The sequence below is a fragment of the Belonocnema kinseyi genome, chromosome 1 (assembly GCF_010883055.1).
Source record: "Belonocnema kinseyi isolate 2016_QV_RU_SX_M_011 chromosome 1, B_treatae_v1, whole genome shotgun sequence".
Taxonomy (NCBI): Eukaryota; Metazoa; Arthropoda; class Insecta; order Hymenoptera; family Cynipidae; genus Belonocnema; species Belonocnema kinseyi.
In genome coordinates this window covers 74,008,712-74,030,298 of record NC_046657.1, presented here as the reverse complement: position 1 = coordinate 74,030,298, position 21,587 = coordinate 74,008,712, and the positions used below count along the sequence as shown (strand labels likewise).

Here is a 21,587-nt window from a genome sequence, read left to right as displayed (position 1 = left end):
CCCCCCCTTTAAAATACATTCGTTGAAGAAAATTCACAATCGCCCCCACCGAAAAATCTTTTGGAACCGCCGCCCCCCACCATACTCACTGCATTGGCTCGAATGGAAGGGGAAGCCCACTGCAGCACTCAATCTGATTGGTTGAATTTTTTTTACTTGCGCCTCGCAGGACCATGCTTTGTTGGATCATGGATCCGAAGGATCCTACTGTAATCCCCACTCGAAAACTTCTCTGCTAGCCGTGATAGGTGGGCGCACGCGCATCGGGATAAGTTTCTGCGTTCTGCGTGATCGAAAGTGGGGACGCGGTCCACCGTGATCCGACGAGTCCTACTATAATTACGATTATAATTTTCCGTAAACATTAGAGATTATTAACTATAGAGTAATATTAATCTGTTTTCCGTTTCAAGGGGGAACTGCCAAACCTGTAAGGACGAGTTTAAGCACAGCGAGTCTACAAATGGGGTCTCGATATTCAAACGACTTTGACGGAATCGATGCAAAAATCGAAAACGATGGTGGGTGTTTAGCTATGAGTCATACTCCAAATCAAAGCCCAAGGATTTTGATAACTCGAGCTTGCAGCGAAGAGAGTCAGGACTGCGAAATTCCATTGCTTAAGAAAACTTTTTCAGCAGCCACTTCTGATTTGCAGATTTGCGAAAGTAAAATACTCGATGTAACTAGAAAATCAATGTGCTCTTTCTGGCTTGCTTCTAGACGTTTACCTTTCCAAGCTTGAAGGGGAACCCAAAACCTTTGGATTTTTTTTTTATTTATACTCCTCTCCGCAATCGGTAATAGCTCAACTTTTAAGATGCGTTTTTTCAGCCATTCTCGAGAAAAATGACTTTCAAAAAGATCCACGCATGTTACATGGACATTTAACCTCCCAGTTATACGAGGCGGTAGTGTTTCGAGTTTAGAGCCGCACAGTCTACGCTGCTCGAATCCTGCTGCTGGAATTTTTTTCCATACTTTTTTTTATTTCAAAAAATTGGGGTTTTCAACTTTTCTCATTTTTACTTCAAAAAAAGTTTTTATGGAATATTCTCAATTTTCATCTTTCAACTAAACATTGATATTTTAGTAATTATTATTTTATTATGAGATAAGATTAAAATATCAAAATCAAAACCCAAAAATCTTTAAATTTTGTCAAATTTATTCAAATTTATATGGAACCCCAAATCTCGTTTAAAATAAATGAATCCTTTAAACTGTATAAAGCTCTTTGAAATTCTTTTAAATCCCGTAAAATCATAATTTGTAGCAACTCTTCAAAATATCTGGAAATTCTTTCGAATCCCTTCCAATCCCTTGAAATCCCATCCAATATCGAAGATTCTATGCAATCTTTTATAATTCACAGGAATCCCATAAAATCTCACAAAATCATGTATAATTCTTTGAAATTTCTGGCAAATCCCTTCAAATCCTTGCACACTGTTTTTAATCTCTTACAATCTCTTAAAATATTGAAATTCTATGAAATTATTTAGAATTCACTGAAAGCCCTTAAAATCGTGTGACATCATTATAATACTTTTAAATTCCTTAAAATCTCGTGATATCGTTATTATTCTTAGAAAATCATCGGAATCCCTTCAAATCCCTGGAATTTTTTTAAATCCCTTTAAATCTCTTGAAATATCAAAAATGCTATGCAATTCCTCGTAATCCCTTTAAATACCTAGAACTTCTTTCGAATCTCTTCCAATCTCTTTAAATCTCATCAAATATAGAAAATTCTATGGAATCTTTTATAATTCACTGGAATCCCCTAAAATCTCATAAAATAATTTATAGTTCTTTGAAATTTCTCGCAAATCCCTTCAAATCATTGCCGACTCTTTTTAATCCCTTAAAATCTCTTGACATATTAAAAATTCTATAAAATTGTTTAGAATTCACTGAAGGCCCTGAAAATCCCGTGACATCATTATAATACTTTAAAATTTCCTAAAATTCGGTGACGTCATTATAATTTTTTTAAATTCCTTGTAATCCCCTCAAATCCCTAGAAATTCTTTTAAATCCGTTCCAATTCCTTGAAATGTCGTAAAATATTGAAAATTCTATGCAGAATCTTAGAATTCACTGAAATCCCTTAAAAGCCAGTGACATCATTATACTTCTTAGAAATTCCTCATGATCCCTTCAAATCCCCGGGAATTTTTTTGAATTTTTTTAAAACTTTATATTCTTATAAAATTATTTCAAATATTTCGATTCTCTGTAAAATACTTCGAATGTGGTAAATTTGATCCAATTTTAAAATATTAGGATTTCAAGTTTGGTAAAGTAGTTAATTTTGAAAGTTGTGTTGTTGGTCACCCAATAAATTTACAATTTATGAATAAATTTGCAAATAATACAAATTTGAAATATTAGAATTTTAAATTTGGTAAGGTGGGTAATTTCAAAATTTAATTTTTGGGCACTTGATAAGTTCAGAATTTAAAAATAATTTTGCAAAGAACCCAATTTTCGAATATTAGAATATCTTTGGTAATGTGAGTAATTTTGAAATTTCTTTTTTTTTAACACTTGTGTAATTTCCAAAAAAAGTTATAGTTCCTTATTTCCTAATTTAAAGTGTCTCGTCTCCAAATTTAGGAATGAGTAGTCAAATATTTTTCACAAGTTTGGCTAAAATTTCAAATGTTATTTTTTAGAGAATTGATATGACTGTAATTTCAAAAAAAATTGCAAACAACGAAATTTTAGAATATTAGGATTTCAAATTTGATAAAATGGGTAATTTTGAAATTTATTTTTTTTGCCACTTATAAATTTAAAGTTTCTAAATTAATTTGCAAATATTCGAATTTTGGGATATTAGAAATTCAAACTTGGTAAAGTGAGAAATTTTCAAATTTATATATTTTTGACACTTATAATTTTAGAATTTCGAAATAAATTTGTAACCTTCTAAAATTGTTTGAAAATTTTTCTAAACTTCTTGAAATATTTTGAATTGTTTCTAATTATCTTAAAGTTCCTTTGAAATCCCTAACATCCCCTTAATACTCTTTAAATATCTTGAAATCGCATAAAGTGTTTAAATATTTTGCAATTTGTTGAAATCCCGTAAAATCTTTAAAATGCTACGAAACTTTTTAAACTTTATTAAAATTATTTGAAATTTCTTCACCTTTTTTGAAAATCCATACAAAATCCTAAAACATTGTTAATTGAAATTTTGAGAAAATTGGCAAAAAATGCCAGCATCAGGAATTGAACCCTGACTTTCCAGTTACAAACGCGAGCGTGAATTTTTTTTTAAAATAATATTTCTCAAAAATGGCTGGAACGCTCATCTTATTACATTAAAATATTCAAAGTTTGGCCATTATCTGTTCCTGGGACGACAATGAATACAAAAATTCCAAGTGTATAAGTTCCTTTTGTTAGTAAAATTTTGTTCCCTCTATTTTAAATTAGAATCTGAGTTGCGCTTCTTTTTTCCCTCTATCTCTTTCTCTGACTCTTTTCAGTTGACTTCGATGTTAAATATTATTATTGTAAATCTTATGAAACTTTTGGTTATCTCTTGAAAATGACTTAAAAACATCAATTAAAAATTCTTTGGAATCTTTGAAAATACCTTAGAATTTTTGAAAGTCCCTGAACATTTTATAATCTCATGAAAATACCTTGATATATTTTAAATTACCCTTAAATATTTCGAACCTTTGGAAATCCCGTCAAATTATTGGAATAAATAAAAAAATCTTGAATTTTTTGAAAATACCCTAAAATAGTTAAAATCTTTTGAAATTCCTTGAAATTTTTTTAACCTCTTGAAAGCCCCTTTGAATTCTGGAAAATACCCTAAAATATTAAAACTTTTTGAAATTCCCTGCAAATTATTAAAATCACTCCAAAATTCTTTGGATTATTTTAATATACCAAAAATATTTGAAATCCCTTAAAATTCTTGTAGACTCATGATAATGCCTCGGAATATTTTAATATACCCTACAATATTACAAATTATTTCAAAAACGTTGACCATGAAAACTTTTTAAACTCTTAAAAATGCCTTGGAACCTTTTAAAACCCTGAAATATTTCGAATCTTTAGAAACCCCTTTAAATTATTAAAACCAATCGAAAAGTCCTTGTGATCTTTTAAAATATCCAACAGTATTGAAAATTATTAGTATTTTCTAAAATATCTAAATATTTTAAATCCTCGGAATATCATTCAAATTATTACAATTAATCAAAAAAATTCATTGGAATACCTTAATATATTTTAAATCCTTCAAAATCTTTTTAAATTCCTTAAAATTTTGTAAAGCTCTTGAAAATTCGCTGAATTTGGTAAAAATACGCTAAGAAATCTCAAATGTTTTAAAATCTTTTAAAATATCTTCAAACTTTGTAAAACCACCTTTTAAATTATTGAAATCTTTTAAAATATCCTAAGATCTTTTAAATTTTTTGAAATCTCTGGAAGTACCTTGCAATTTTCTGAAATCCTGGAAAATTTATGAAAGTATCTGGACAGCTTTTAAAATCTCTTAAAATCATAGAAATCCTTCAAAATTTAATCAGATTCCTTTGGAATCTTTTAAAATATTCTAAAACCTTAAAAGGTTCTGAAAATCGTTCCAAATCTTCTGAAATTTTTAAAAACCCCCACCCATTTTTTTAATTTCCTAAAATTCTTCAAATCCTTGAAAATTTTTCAAATATTTTAAATAATCAATTTTGTAATTGTTTTTAATGCCCTAAAATCTTTTAAACTTAAAGTGCTTCTTACAGAAATTCCCTGACATTTTCAATTTTTTCAAAACCTCTTACTTTTCCCTAATTTCAACGTTTTCCCTGACATGCTGTCTTTTTCAGTTGGAATTCGGGATTCATCTCATAAATATAATAAAAATTCTCAAAATTGGATATTAGCGTTAATTTTTTTAGATTATTTTTCATTTAAAGACCGAAGGTGGACACAACCAAGCATTGGGAGCGATAGTAGCACCGGAAGTAGTGACGCAAGTGTTTGGACAACGGGAGTAAAGCAAAAAGGCCGAAACAGTAACAAAAATGCAATGGACGCTTGGACCATTGGACGATTTGTTCGAGTGAAGACATTAGAAGAAGGAGTGATCTTCATCGGCAAGACTCGCAATGAACAAAATAGTGAAAGCAGCGAAAATACTGACAATACAGCTACAACTACTTCTACTCTTCCATCCAGAACATTGACAATGGTATCTAATTAATTAAACAATTATTTCTTTAAATTAGCCTTTCTTCGCCCACTTTTCGTCCCCTCTTATCACTTTTTCAAATACACTTTCCCTACTTTCCTTTTCACTTCCCCAAATTGCTCCTACATCTCCCTCCTCTAGTTCCTCCCACTTCACTTCTCATAATAACTCCTCCCCTACTTTTCTTTCCATAACCTCCTCCCTTTGGACTATATCCCTTCTCTACCTCTCCTATTTCCACGTAAATGCCTCCATATCCCCCCTCAAAACTCCCTTACACTGCTTCTCAATTCCTCTCCTCTTCTTACCATACTTTACGTTTCATGACTTCTACTTCCACCTTCATATAAACATCCTTTCACTACACTTATTCCTCTAGATCCCTCACCTCACTTCCCTTGACACATTCTCCCATAACTCGCTTCACATCAGATCGTGACTTCTCACTACTTCCCATCTCTGCCTCCCCTATTTGAACCTCACTACTCAATATGCTACTACTAACGATCCCCAGGCCACAGTTCTTCTCATTACTTCTCACTTACCTGCCCTAAATCTCATGCTTTCCCACTAATCACTTCACCTAACACCTGCTCTTAATTCTCCTTTCTCTAGTTCCCCTCTCCTTACTTATTCTCTCCTCACTTTCCCCTTTCTCATTTCTCTAATTCTCCTCCCTTTTCCCATTATGTGATTACTTCTCTCTACTTCCTTTCTCTCTCTACCTCCACTATTTAACCTCAATACCTCTACACTCCCTCTTCACACTTCATATGACTACTCTTCACTTCTCTTACTTCTTCCTTTATTTGATCACCCTTCACCTACTTCCTCCTCCTCTAACTCTCCTTTCTTAACTTCTAATACCTCCTCCTTTCTTCCCTGCCCATCAGGTCATAAATTCTGCCCACTTCCCTGATATACCTTTCCTATTTTTTCACCACTGCCCGCAGATCTCATCTCCACACTTCCTCTCACTACTCTCCACTTCCCCTCTTATACTTCTAATTCTTCCCCTCATCATATCGCTTACTTCTCCTTCCACTAATACCTCCCCATACTTTCCTTCATATCACATTATGAGTACCAACTACGTAACCTCTCTACTTTTCTTATTTACCCTTCACCACCCATCATATTTCCTCATTCTATATCGAATGCTTTCCCTATCATAGATTTCCGTAGTTTCCTGCTCTTAAGCCTTCTTTATATTAGCACTCTTCTGCTACTTCTCCTTTGGTTCCCCTCTTCTGACTTCTCCTAATACTTCAATAATCTACTCACTTCCCTTCCATTACTTAACCTATTACCCTTTCTCTATTTCCTTACTCACTTTTCCAACCTATCCCTACTTTCCTACTTCCCTTTTTTGACTTCTTATTATGCTTCCTTCCTATCACGACCCCTACTTCCCCAACCATCGCCTGCTTCTTTATCCTCAAATTTCGATCTTCTCACTTGCCCTTACATTACTTCGTCACTTTCCATTACTTCCCCTCTCCATCTCCTTCATTTACTCCTCACTACCCCTACCTCTCCTCCCTATAGTTACTCGCAATAATCCTCACTTCCCTTCCCCTACTTCTCATGATTTACCTTCCATAATTTTCTTAACTACCCTTCCCCTACTTCGTCCATCACTTCACCATCCTCCCGCTACTTCTCCCTACTTCTACTTCCCTTTTTCTCATTTCCCCAAATACTTCAATAACCTTCTCACTTCACACTATTTCTCCTCTTTACCTCCCCTGATTCCCGTTCACTATCTCTACATTTCTCTTGCTACCCCTTACTTCTTCGACCCTACTTCTCATGCTCTCCTTCCATCACTCCCCCCTCGAGAAAAAAGTATGACCGACGGCCAAATGGAAATTTGACCGAAACTATTAAAGTTTCTTCACAGAGCAACGAAACCATAAAAATGTACAAGAGGGTGGTCTATATTTTCATCTATCAAAATATTTTTTTTAGAAAGCGGTAACTCACAGTGAAGCAAAAAGAGTTTCTCTGGATTTATAAATTTTTAACCTTCGATTTGGGCTCTTCTTTTAATTAAATATTTTCAATTTCTGAAAAAACTCGCGTGTTTGGATTTTTGAATTTAACAAATTAGTTCATTCTTCAATCACCACAAAAATTGAAAATTTGTTTAAGCCTTCAGAAATAACAATTTCTTCTATTTTTAGATTTATTAAACAGTCTTATATCCATGCTAAAACTATCATGAAATAATTTGCAATAGTGGGTGAGCATATTTAAGCAAAAATGTTTATTATGTTATAAACAAATTAATGTAAAAAAATTATGTTTTGGTATTCACAACGTGTAGCTCATTAAAATCTAGAGATTAGGTACAAAATGTGAAAATTACTATTTTATTACGATTAATTTAAAGTACATGCTATTTGGTAACTGTTTAAACAATTTTCTTAAACAAATTGAGAGTTTGGCTATTTTTCAACGAATAGGCTCCATTTTTGTATGAAATCCGCTAAGAATATCTTTTTGATGACTCTTCATTATGATAATTTTAAAATTTATAAAAAGTAACATTCATTTAAACAATTTTCATAAACAAATTGAGAGTTTGGCTATTTTTAAACGATAAGGCTCAGCTTTTTACGGAATCAACAAAGAATATCTTTTTGGTGATTCTTCGTTATGATAATTTGAAAATTTATAAAAATGATCATTTATTTAAACAATTTTCATAAAAATATCGAAAGTTTGGCTATTTTTCAAGGAATAGGCGTTCATTTTTTTACGGAATCAACTCGGAATGTCCTTTTGATGACTTTTCGCCATGGGACTTTTAAAATTTATAAATATGATTATTTATTTAAACAATTTGCATGAACCAATTGAGAGTTTGGCTATTTTTCAACGAATAGTCTCCATTTTTTATGAAATTAATGAAGAATAGCTTTTTGATGACTCTTCGCTATGATAATTTGAAAATTTATAAAAATGAACATCATTTAAACAATTTTCATGAACAAATTGAGAGTTTGGCTATTTTCAAACAAATAAGCTCAGTTTTTACGGAATCAACAAAGAATATCTTTTCGATGACTTTTCACTATGAGAGTTTAAAAATTTATAAATATGATTATTTATTTAAACAATTTTCATGAACAAATTGAGAGTTTGGCTATTTTTCAACGCATAGTCTCCATTGTTCATGGAGTCAATGAACAATATCTTTTTGATGACTCTTCGCTATGATAATTTAAAAATTTATAAAAATGAACATTTATTTAAACAATTTTCAGGAAAAAATTGAGAGTTTGGCTATTTTCAACGAATAGGATCAATTTTTTACATAATCAACTAAGAATACCTTTTCGATGACTCTCGGCTATGATACTTTGAAAATTTATACAAATAATTATTTATTTAAACAATTTTTATAAACAAATTGAGTTTGTCTATTTTTCAAGGAAAAGGCTTTCATTTTTTATGGAATCAACTAAGAATGCCTTTCCGATGACTTTTCGCGATTAGACTTAAAGTTTATAAAAATGATTATTTATTTAAACAATTTTCATCAACAAATTAAAAGTTGGGCTATTTTTCAATAAATAGTCTCAACTTGTTTTTACCTAATCAACTAAGAATATTTTCCCCATGACTGTTTCCTATTATTGATGGCAAATTGCCGAGAATGATGACATTGTGCAATGTCTACATTTTAAATTGACAAACAACAATAATTATTTAAACAAATTTGCTAAACAACAAAATTATCTTAATGAAGAGTCATCAAGAAGACGTTATTGGTCGCTTCCGCAAACAAAAATTGAGCCTATTCGTTGAAAACAGCCAAACTCTGAATTTGGATATAAAAATTGTTTAAATAATTAATAATTATTGTAAATTTGTAAACCAGCATAGCAAAGAGTTAGCAAAAAGACATTCTTAGTTGATTCCATGAGAAGAAAATAGCCTATTCGTTCAAAAATACCTAAACTATGAATATGTTTATAAATTTTTTTAAACAATTGCCATATAGAGCGTTTTTTCCATAAATTGTAATAAATCAGTCATTTCTCTCACTTTTTATATAAGAACTCTAGATTTGCGTAAGCTAAACATTCCTAATCGAGAAAAATAACATGTTTATTAATTTATTTATAACTTAATAAATAATTTTTTTAAATTATTCTCATCGATTGGGAATTATTTCTCGTCAGTTTTAGCATAGATATAAGACCTGGTTTGATAAATCTGTAAAAATGTTACTTTTGAAAAGTTAAAAGAAAATTTCCACATTTGTTTTTTAGAAAATAAACTAATAATTTTTTTAGTAAAGTATAACCTCAAAATTAAATATTTTACCAATATAATTTTTTTCTGCATAAAAGAGCGGAATAAAATAGTTATGTATCGAAATAAAAATACATGTACTTCAGGAATATAAATATTAGTGTTTAAGATCTAACCTAATTATTATAAATAAATTATATTAACAATGATTTGAAAGTGATATTCAAAAACAAAACAAAAACTTTTTTATAGAGTAAAAATGACTAAATTTTCCGTAGGAGTAATTTTTAGAATAAAAAATAACGATAAACTAACCCAGGCGATTTTATTAACATTTTAACACACAGATTGTACATTTTTTCGATATAATGGTTTCCTTTCTTATTAAATTACTTAAAAATCAATGAAAAATTATTGGTAATAAAAATAAAACTTACGAGTTAGTGGCCACTTTCTTGGAAGAAAATTATCATTCAGGTACCTGCAACATAAGGAAAAAAATGTTCCATTATAAACTGCTATTTTTAGTATTTATTTTATCATATTTTTAGCGAAAATAATATTTATCATTTAAATTTGTTGACTGTTTCGAATCGCCAAATGAAAAATGAATTTTTAACCAAAAAGATAAATTTTCAACCAAGAATATCATATTTATGAACTTTGAAAGTTTCTCGAAACATTGAAAAAATTTTAAAGATCTTGAATTTTTTTTATATTTTAAAAGTACCCTAAAATCTTTTAAAATCCTTTGGAATACTTTAAAAATGATTAAATGTATTAAATACTTCTTGATTGTAAAGTACTCTAAAATAGTGAAAATATTTGCAAATATTTTTAAACATATTGAAGCTCTTGAAAATTTCTTGGAAGTTTTAAAAATACCCTAAAATATGGTTTATCCTTCAGAATACCTTCAAATTATTGAAATTTAATCAAATTTCTTGAGATTAAAAAAAGATCTCTTAAAATATTTTGAAATCCTTTAAAATCCCTTAAAATTATTGAAATCTATGTATTACAAATTTCTTAGAATCATTTAAAATACCCTAAAATAGTGAAAATATTTCAAAATCCATTTGATTTTTTTAAGCTCTTAAAAAATGCCTCAAAATCTTTTTAAAACCTTTGAAATTCCTTAAATATCCTGAAATCAATAAAAAATTCTTTGGAATCTTTTAAAATAACCCAAAATGGTGAAATTCTTTTGAAATATTTCGAAATATTTTAAAGCTCTTAGAACTTCCTTGAAATTTTTTTAAATTCCTTAAAATCTTTAAATTCTTTAGAATTCCTTAAAATGATTAAAATCTAATTAAAATTTCTTGAGATCTTTTAAAATAACCTATAATAGTGAAATTGTTTTCAAATATTTCGAAATTCTTTAAAAATTTTTAAACCTCTTGGAAAATTCCTTGGAAATTTAAAAAATACCCTGAAAATTGAAAATCCTTTCGAGCACCTTCAAATTATTGGAATCTAATAGAAAATAAATTAAATAAACATAAAAAATTTTAAAGCTCTTCAATATTCTTGGGGAAAGATAGTGAAAGATAGTGAAAGATATTGAAAGATATTTAAAATTCCTTGGAATCTTTTAAAATACCCTGGCATAGTGAAATTCTTTTAAAATATTTCGAAATCCTTTGAAATCTTTTAAAGCTTTTGAAAATTCCTTTGAATTGAAAAAAAATACCATAAAATCCTTAAAATCCTTTGGAATTCTTTAAAATGATTAAAACCTTATTAAATTTCCTTAAAATCTTTCAAAATATTCCATAATAGTAAAATTCTTTTAAAATATTTCGAAATTCTTTAAATACTTTTTAATCTCTTGGGAAATTCCTTGAAAATTAAAAAAATACCCTGAAAATTTAAAATCCTTTCGAGTATCTTCAAATTACTGAAATCGAATAGAATTCCTTAGAATTAAAAAACCCTAATATCCTCAAAAATGCAGTCGAATGTCTTAAAATTTTTGAAATATATTGGACTTCCCTGAAAAATTTTCTAAATACCCTTAAATCTTTAAATATTCTTTGGATTCCCTTGAATATGGTTGAAATCTATTAAAAATTCCTTGGAATATTCTAAAATATTCAGAAATAGTGAAAATATTTTGAATTCCATTGAAACTTTTAAAAATTTTTGAAAACTCCTGAAGATTTTGAAAAATACCCTAAAAGCCATTATAATCCTTCGAAATCCCTTAAAATGCTTGAAATCAATTAACGATTCCTTGAAATTTTTTTAAATGTCCTAAAATAATTCAAATTTCTTGAGATATTTCGAAATATTTTGAAAATTTTTAAAGCTGTTGAAACTTTCTTGGAATTTTTAGGAATACTCTAAAAAAATTTTAAATCTTTTTAAATGACATCAAATTTTTAAAATTTAACAATATTCCTTAAATACTTTTCAAATACCCTAAAATAATAAAGAATCCTTTCAAATTTTTTAAAATGATTGAAATCTATTAAAAGTATCTTGGAATATTTTAAAATGCCCTAACATAGTGAAATTCTTTCTAAATACTTCGAAATGCTTTGACATTTTTTAAAGCTTTTGAAAATTCATTGGTAAATTAAAAAATACACTAAAATCTTTCAAATCCTTTGGAAATACCTTCAAATTATTGAAATATAATAACATTTCTTGGAATAATTTAAAATAGCCTAGAATAGTAAAAATATTTCGTAATCCATTGGAATTTTTTACAGCTCTTAAAAAATTCCTTAAAATCTCTTAAAATCCTTTGGAATCCCTTCAAAATGATTGAAATCTATTAAAATTTTTTTGAATATTTTTAAATACCTGACAATAGTGAAAATACTTTTAAATATTTTGAAATCCATTGAAACTTTCGAAAGCTCTTGAAAACTCCTTGGAATGTTGAAAACCACCCTAAAATCTTTTAAAATCTCCCGAAATCCTTTAAAATGTTTGAAATAGATTACAAATTTTCTTAGAATGTTTAAAAATATCCTAAAAGAATGCAAATTTTTATAGGTATTTCGAAATCTTTTGAAAATTTGTAATGCTTTCAAAACTTTCTTGGAATTTTTAGGAATACTCTAAAATCGTTGAAATCTTTTTGAATGTCATCAAATATTCGAATTCTAATAATATTTCTTGAATTATTCTAAAATACCTTAAAATGATAAAAGAATTCTTTGAAATTTCTTATAATGATTGAAATCTATTACAAATGGCTTGGAATCTTTTAAAGTGCCCTAAAATTGTGACATTCTTTTTTAATACATCGAAATCTTTTGAAATTTTTGAAAGCTTTTGAAAATTCATTGGTAAATTAAAAAATACACTAAAATTTTAAAAATCCTTCGGAAATACCTTCAAATTATTGAAATATAATCAAATTTCTTGGAATTTTAAAAGAATACGCTAAAGTCTTTCGAAATACTTTGAAATTCCTTAGCAGGATTGAAATCTATTAGAAATTCCTTGGGATTTTTTTAAATACCGTAAAATATTTTAAATCTTTTAAAATCTTTAGAAATATTTTGAAATCCTTTGAAATCTTTTAAAAATCTTTTGAGCTCTAGATAATTTAATGGAATTAAAAAAAAATATTCTAAAATCTTTTAAATTCTTTGGAATACCTTCTGAATGCTTGAAATCTGAAAAAATTCCTTGGAATTAAAAAAATACCCTAAAATAGTACAAATCTTTTTAAATCTTTTTAAACTTGTCTAAGCTCTTCGAAAATTCCATGGAATTAAAAAAAATCTAAACTCTTTTAAATCCTTTGGAATACCTTCAAATTTTTGAAATATAATAAAATTCATTGGGAGTTTAAAAGAATACCCTAAAATCTTTTGAAATACTTTGTAATACTTTGAAATCCCTTAGCAGGATTGAAATCTATTAGAAATTCCTTGGGATTTTTTTAAATACCCTAAAATATTTTAAATCATTTGAAATCCTTAAAAATATTTTTAAACGATTTTAAGTTCTAGGAAAACTCAATGAAATTTTAAAAAACTCTAAATCTTTTAAATTCTTTGGAATACCTTTAAAAAATTAAAATCTAATAAAATTTCATGGAATTTGCAAAAATACCCTGAAATAGAGCAAATCGTTTGAAATCTTGGAAAATCTTCTGCAGCTTTTTAAAGCTCTTGAAAATTCCTTGAAATATTTGTAAATACCCTAAAGTAGTTTAAATCCTTTAAAATAACCTTCGAACTTGGAATTTTTAAATATAACTTAAAAGCTTTTAAAATCTATTGACATCCCTGGAAATGATTAAAAGCTATGAAAAACTGTTTTGGAATCTTTTAAATACCCTGAAATATTAAAAATATTTTAAAATCTTTAAAAATCTTTAAAAATCTTTTTAAAAAACGTAAGCTCTTGAAAAATTCCATGAAATTTAAAAAGATATTCTAAAATTTTTTTAATTCTTTGGAATACCTTTAAATTATTGAAATCGATTACAATTGCTTAGAATCATTAAAACATACCCTAAAATAGTGCAAACCTTTTTAAATCTTTCAAAATGCTTTTGAAGCTTTTTGAAGCTCTTGAAATTCCTTGGGACTTTTTTAAATACACCAAAATATTACAAAAGAATAAAAGAAAATTCAGAAATAGAATAATTTTGTTGGTGTAAAACGAACATTTGTGTTTAAAAATATCTTATATTTAAAGAGAAAAGGGGAAGCGTTTCACAGCCTATCAATACGTTCATAAGGTCTTAAGAGAATCTTATGAAATTTTTTTTTTTTAATTTTGTATAAAATAAACGTATAAAATAGTATGATTGCCACGTAACACAAAAAACTATAAATATCCGTAAATAGAATTTTCAAATTCAGAAAAAAGTTGTCTCAAAATTTTTCAAAATGCGCTCACTTTTTGAATTTTTATCAAAAATGGCTGGTTCACGAACTCGTCCTTTCTTTTGGGATCTAAAAAAAGTGTGCCAAAGATGAATTTGATTCGTTCATTTTTTCGAGAGTTATCGTCTTTACAGACGGACAGACAGACGCCATCGTGAAAACCTGATTTTCGGATTCAGGGGGTCTCGAAATGTGGAGATCCGTTGAAAAAGTGTGATGTCAAAGTTCCGACAATTCTAATACTTTCTCAATCATAAATGATGAAAATGTAAAAAGGGGAAACGAAGGGGGATAGGGGAAGAAGCGAAAAGGCGTGCAACCCGCTATAGAGAAAATCATCATTTGAACTCATTTTCAACCAATCCTCATACATAAAATTTTCAGAAATCAATCAATGCTCCTAACAGCGAAGGGACCTGTTGCAGGAAAGAGACCGAAAATTTGCAGAAGAAAGGGCGCGTCTCGCACAAGAAAAAAAAATGGAAAATACCGAAGAGCAAAGTGAGAGTGATACAAGCTGGAGCAGTTCGGAAGAAGTCAACGAAAAAAAAGCGAACCTCCTAGCATTTACAGAAAATCCCGATACTCATCTCGTCGATAAAGAAGTAGAAAATAAGTTTCAAAATGATGATGAAGCATGAATGAGAAAAAAATTGTGCAGTAAGACAATCCTAAATACTTATTAGGATGAGTCGAAAAAATTCAGAAAATCGGAAATAGAACTATGTGGAAAACTAGCGTATTAGGACCCTGAAAAAGAAGACCCTGACAAAAGAGGGTCCTAAAAAAAGAGAGTCATGAAAAAAGAGGGCCCTGAAAAGATAGGAACCTGATAAAAGAGGACCCTAACAAAAGGGGGCATTGAGAAATTATGGCCCTAAAAAAAGAGGGCCCTGAAAAAAAGAGAGCCCTGACAAAGGGCCCTGCAAAAGAGGGTCCTCAAAAAAGAGAGTCCTGAAAAAAGAGGGCCCTAACAAGATAGGAACCTGATAAAATAGGACCCTAACAAAAGGGGGCACTGAGAAATTATGGCCCTGAAAAAAGAGAGCCCTGGAAAAATAGGGCCTTCAAAAATAGGGTGCTAAAAAAAGAGAGCCCTGAAAAGAGGGCCCTGACAAGATAGGAACCTGATAAAGGAGGACCTAACAAAAGGAGGCATTAAGAAATTATGGCCCTGAAAAAAGAGAGCCCTGAAAAAAAGGGCCCTGCAAAAGAGTGTCCCAAAATAAAGAGAGTCCTGAAAAAAGAGGGTCCGGAAAAAAGAGGACCCTGACAAAAAAAGAATCCTGGCAAAAGAGGGCCCTGACAAGATAGGAACCTGACAAAAGAGGACCCTAAAAAAAGCGTCTCTGAGAAAGAGGGCCCTGAATAAGAGGGCCCTGACATAATAGAGCCTGAAAAAATAGGATCCTCAAAAAAATATAATTTATTTGGATTCAATCGATAAATGCCTTAGTATGCGCGTTAGCACAAGATGTTTGAAAAAATTCTTATTTTCGCATTTTTTATATTTTCGTGGATTTATTTTTTATTTTTGGTAAACTCAAACTGCTACCCGAATTTTTAGAGATTTTTGTTGCAGCGCCATCGGAGATTAATAATGTTTAGTAGATCCCTGTATTCAGAAAAATTTTAAACCTACATAAATGTAACGAGAATTTGTTTAGGTATCTAGAAGGCTTCTGCTGGTAAAAATACGAAAAAGGTTGAATAGTCTAGGAAATCGTAAGTGTAAATATAGTGCATTTTTTTTTAATAACCTGAGATGTCCAAAATAGTGGAAATATTTTACATACATGAAAAAATTCTCTCTACATTTCTGTAGGTTTTAGAATTCTTTTTTGAAAACAGGAAAATAAAAAAAATATCAAAATCATGAAAATAAGAATTTTTTAAAACATCCTATTTTTTTAAGATCCTATTTATTCAGGCTCCTTTTTTCTCAGGATCTTATTTTTTATAATGCTGCTTCTTCAGTATCCTTTTTTTCTGGATACTATTTTGTTAGTGTCATATTTTCTCAGAATCCTTTTTTTTCAAGGTCCTATTTTTCAGAGGCCTATTCTGTAAGGACCCTATTTTTTAGGGTCCTATTTTCCAGAATCCTTTTTTTCAGGATTCTGTTTTCAGGTTCCTAGTTTGTCAGGATCCTATTTTTTCAATTTCTTATATTTCTAGGTCCTATTTTGTGAGCGTCCTATTTTATCAGGATCTTATTTTTCAGGACCCTATTTTTTCAGTCTTATTTTTTCAGGATCCTATATATTTAGGATCCCTTTTTCAGGATCTTATTTTTTCATGGTCCTATTTTGGCAGAGTCTTATTTTTTAAGGGTTCTACTTTTTCAGGGACCCATTTTGTTCAGGTTCTATTTTTCAGGATACTATTTTTTGAGGATATTTTTTATAATTTTGTTTCTTCAGGATCTTATTTCGTCCGGTTGTTATTTTTTGAGGATCCTATTTTTCATGGTCCTATTTTGGCAGAGTCCTCTTTTGCAAGGATCCTACTTTTTCAGGGTCCTATTTTGTTCGCGTCCTATTTTTTCATAATCTTGTTTGAACAGGCTTTTATTTTTTTAGGGATCTATTTTTCCGGTTCATATTTTTACAGGGTCATATTTGTACAGGGTCCTGTTTTTACAGGATCCCATTTTTTATAATCCTGTTTCTACAGGCTTCTATTTTCTCAGGGTCCTATTTTTTAGGCTCCTATTTTTTCATGGTTCTATTTTTCCGGGTCATATTTTTTCATAATCCTGTTTCTTTAGGATCCAATTTTTCAGTGTCCTATTTTCTGAGGGTCCTTTTTTTACAAGGTCTTTTTCTAGGTTCATATTTTGTCACGGTCCTTTTTTTAGGATCCTATTTTTATGGTCGTATTTGAGCAGTCCTCTTTTGCAAGGATCCTACTTTTTCAGTGTCCTATTTTGTTTGAGTCCTATTTTTTAATAATCCTGTTTCTACAGGCTTCTATTTTTTCAGGGTCCTATTTTGTGAGGGTCCTGTTTTTTAGGCTGTTAATTTTTCAGGGTTCTATTTTTCCGGGTCATATTTTTACAGCGTCCTATTTTTACAGGATCCTATTTTTTCATGATCCCGTTTCTACAGGCTTCTATTTTGTTAGGGTCCTATTTTTTAAGCTCTTATTTTTTCAGGAGTTTATTTTTCTGGATCATATTTTTACAGGGTCCTATTTTTTCAGGATCCTATTTTTTCATGATCGTGTTTCTTTAGGATACAATTTTTCAGTGTCCTATTTTTACAAGGTCTTATTTGTTTAGGTTCCTATTTTGTCAGGGTCTTATTTTTTCCGGGTCATATTTTTTTGGGATCTATTTGTTCAGAATCCTGTTTTTTCAAGAATCTTTTTTCAGGGTCCTACTTTTGCAGGATCCTCGCACGCTACTTTTTCACAGTTTCATTTCTGATTTCTAGAATATTGTTTTTTTGACCTACCCTAATACTCATACAGAGCGATTCCGTTCATCTTTTAGAGATAAAAAAAGGCGAGAGGGTGACAAAATAGTTAAGAACCGAAAGGAATTGTTTCAAAAACAGGCCTCGGACTCATTCAAGATTTGCAAATAGTGTCAAAAGTAGAAAAACTTTGAAAAGTAGTAGGAAAATAGTGCCAAGCGAATTTTTTAAATATTAAATCTCTATTTAAAATCCATAATATTACATTTTTAAATATTAAATTTTAGTAGATAGGCAGGGAGCGTTCTACATGGAAATTCTTACCTTTACCGACGAGACCACTTTGCATCAGTTGTGGTTTGTGTCCATGCTAAAATTCTCGAATATTCTAGAAACTTAGCACGAGCACAAACCACTACAACTGCAGAATAGACTCGAAGTCGGTAAGGTTGGAATTTGAATATAGAACGCTCCCTGCATACCAGCGAGATTTCTGAAATTCTTTTAAATAAGTTCAATAATTTCAAATAACTAAAGAGTTCCGCAAAATAAAATTAGCGAACAAAAATAGAAAATTCCCGAAATTATAAAATTGCCGAAATATTAAAATCTCCAATGGGGGAATTCCCGAACAGTTTTCAATAATACCGAATACAAACAGTTAAATAATTGTTTTATTTTAAATTCATATTATTTATTTATAAAACATACAATAACAATTTAGATTAAAAAAGCAAGAATTGAAAAAAGTTCTCGATGCAATTTATTTTTAAAAATCTACATAGTAGTTTCAAAAAGTTGCAATGGTGTTGTGAGTCTGAGGCCTGCCGAAAAATTGAAACATAGGTTTTTGAACTTAATACAATCATTAACCATTTTTTCACAATCTGCTCTTTTGTAGAAAAAATTAAGAGTAATTATTAGGGTGACTTAAATGAAAATGGTATCATTTTATTTTTGGGAACACCCCCAAAAAAGCATGCATTTGTGAATGTAATTTTTTTGATTAACAATTCCAAGATAGAGCGAACACCACTAACATAAAATGACAAAAAAATTATTAAAAAAATTGATTTCCGATGAGAAGTTTCCAGACAACCTAAGGTTATTGATCAAATAGTTCATTTCTTTGAAGTCGATTTTTTTTAATACAAATTTTTTTTCATAATAACAATTTTCGAACGTAACATGAAAGGGTTTAAAAATTAAGCATTTTCTTTGAAACCTCATAATTTTTCTAAGTGAATTTAAATTTCCAACAAATTTTAAACAAGCATTATTGAATTTTAATATAATGATTTTGGTTTAAAAATCTCAATTTTAGCTGATACAGACTAATATAACCTAAAATTGTTAAACTAACTTTTTTATTTCTTCTAAATCGCTTTTTTTAAATTAAAAATAATAACAATTTTGAAAGAAAAACACCAACATAATCTAAAATTGTTAAAAGATTATGAATTTTGTTAAACTTTTAATGATTTTTTGTTAAAAATATCAATTTTTGATTAAAAACGCAAAACTAACCTGACATTGCTAAAAAAAATTAATAATTTTGTTTAGAAATCTCATTATTTTTCAATAAGAATTTCAATTTTCAAAGAATTTTAAAAAAAGATTGAATTTAAGTATAATAATTTTTAGTTGAAGATGTTAATTTTGTTTGTCTACTTGGTCATAATCAATATTATTAAAATATTGATTAATTTTTTAAGATTGCAATCTGAAGGACCTGGGCTCATATCCCAGCGGAGCTAGAGAGCGTTTTTTCGCAATCTTAAAAAATTAATCAATATTTTAATAATATTGATTATGACCAAGCAGACAAACAGAATTAACATCTTAAACTATTAATTAATTCCCCTGGTCAAAAAACTTACATCAATAATAAAATGTAATGATTTTTGTTTGAAAATACTAATTTTGGGTGAAACGAACCAACAGAGCCTAAAATTGTTCATCAAATTTTTTATTTCTTTGAGTTCAATCTTAAGCAATTTTAAATAATAACAATTTCCAGTGAAAAACGCTAAAAAAATACAAAATTGTTAAAAGATTTTTTATTTTGTTCAAATTATAATAATTTTTTTATTTGAAATAACTACTTTCGATGTGAAGCAAAAAATTAAAAAAACTTTAATATTTCATTTCAAAACCTTTTCAATTTTTAAAATTATTATTTAAACTTTCAAAAACTTACAAATATCTTTTCAGATAATTCAAATTTTTTCTTAATTTTTGTTTATAATCCTGCAAAACCAAAAAAATTGCCTTACGATCTTCAAGCTTCGTTTCTGAATATTAGATGGTCAATTTATATAATAATTCAAAATTTTCCTAGTAATCTTAAGGACAATTTTTTATTATCTTAAAAAGTTTCGAATTTTTAAAAAGTTTCAAATATTTATTTCCAAATCTTCAAAAACTTGCAATTCGCTATTTTTGGATACTGCCTTTAAGTAAATTTTGTAAAAATAAAAAATTATAAAAAAATTTTTCTAGGTTCTTTAGAAAAAAATCTATAAATCTATAGAAATCCTTGAAAAGCTTCAAAATATTATTTCAAAATCTTAAAAAAACTACATTTTGTTTAAAATTTTTGGAAATCTTTTCAAATTTTAAATTGTTTTTGAATCTTCCCTAAATTCCTAAAACTTTGAAATATTTTTTTAAATAATTCAAATTTTTCTTAAACTTTTTTGAATCCTGAAAACATGATAAAAATTATCTTAAAATCTTCCAGATTCTTTTTTGATATTTTATGAAACATTTAAAGTTAAAAATTAAAATTTTCAAATAAAACCTAAACCATAAATTAAGAACAGAATTATATCCCACTTTAAAAAAAATACAATTGGATTTCTTTTAATGTGTAGAAACATTTAAAAATAAATGTTATCATAAAATAAATTCACTTATCTTGGCATTTTTATTTAATAAATTCATAGTCAATCCTTTTGTCATTTTTAAAAAATTTGTTAGAAAAGTTAAAAATATAATTGTAAAGTTTATTAAATAAGAATAATTTACAACACATTTTTGTTTCAATGAATACATTTTTGGAATAGGAAAATGTAAAGAAATCGAGAAAACATTAATTTTTCTCAAAAAATGTTATTTTTTTAATTTTCAAGAATGGTTTTTATTTATTTTTTACTTTTTCAATCGATTACCTTTTTTAGTGGTTGAGTAGGGGTTTCAAGATGTAATTTTTTTTTAGAAAAATCGAGAGTTGTTTTCGCACCAAATGGAACGTTTTTTTGAGATATGCCCAGAAATAAAATAAAAACTTTTTTTCATTTGAGCTATCCTACTAATTATTTTAAGACTTAATTTCTCAAGATTTGAAAACTGACAATCATTTGTGAAAATATACGATATTTTCCGTCAGATGACAAATGAATATTTTTTTCAATTTTCAGTTGAATATTCAGTTTTCAAACGATTTCCATCTAAATTAAACATTTCTTTGAACATTCCAATTGGATATTTTGGAGTATTGAAATGAGAGTAATCGACATGACATATCCTAAGACTATATTTTTGTACTTCCACATTTTAGTCCTTAATTAAATGTAGCGACAGAGTCGAAAATTTTTATGCAAAAATGCAGGCAGACAATGATTTTTAAATAAAAATTTGGACATTTTTATTTTGAAAAATTTCAGTCGGATTGTATAACAATTGTGGGTCCGGATGCAATAAGGGCACAAAAATTTTTTCGTGCGAAAACGAAGTCCCCTGGAGGCTTTAGAAAAAATTTTCGAATTTTAATTTTCAAAAGATATATATGGATGTAAAATTTGATTGCGC

At 28.6% G+C, this 21,587-nt stretch overlaps 2 protein-coding genes across 5 annotated transcripts in view; one reads left to right on the top strand and one right to left on the bottom strand.

Annotated features, from left to right (window-relative positions):
- LOC117178161 (G-protein coupled receptor 161-like) overlaps positions 1-14,996 on the top strand; it is a 79,052-nt gene extending 64,056 nt beyond the window's left edge. Inside the window, exons 6-9 of the mRNA XM_033369442.1 lie at positions 170-248; positions 414-668; positions 4,953-5,227; positions 14,781-14,996. Of these exons, the coding sequence (XP_033225333.1) occupies positions 170-248; positions 414-668; positions 4,953-5,227; positions 14,781-14,996 (825 nt within the window). The remainder of the gene's footprint in view (positions 1-169; positions 249-413; positions 669-4,952; positions 5,228-14,780) is intronic.
- LOC117176338 (phytanoyl-CoA dioxygenase, peroxisomal-like) overlaps positions 1-21,587 on the bottom strand; it is a 153,270-nt gene that overhangs the window by 77,078 nt on the left and 54,605 nt on the right. For all 4 annotated transcript variants that reach the window (XM_033366587.1, XM_033366581.1, XM_033366600.1 and 1 more), the window contains one exon: positions 9,931-9,974. The gene's annotated coding sequence lies outside the window, so the exon portion shown is untranslated. The remainder of the gene's footprint in view (positions 1-9,930; positions 9,975-21,587) is intronic.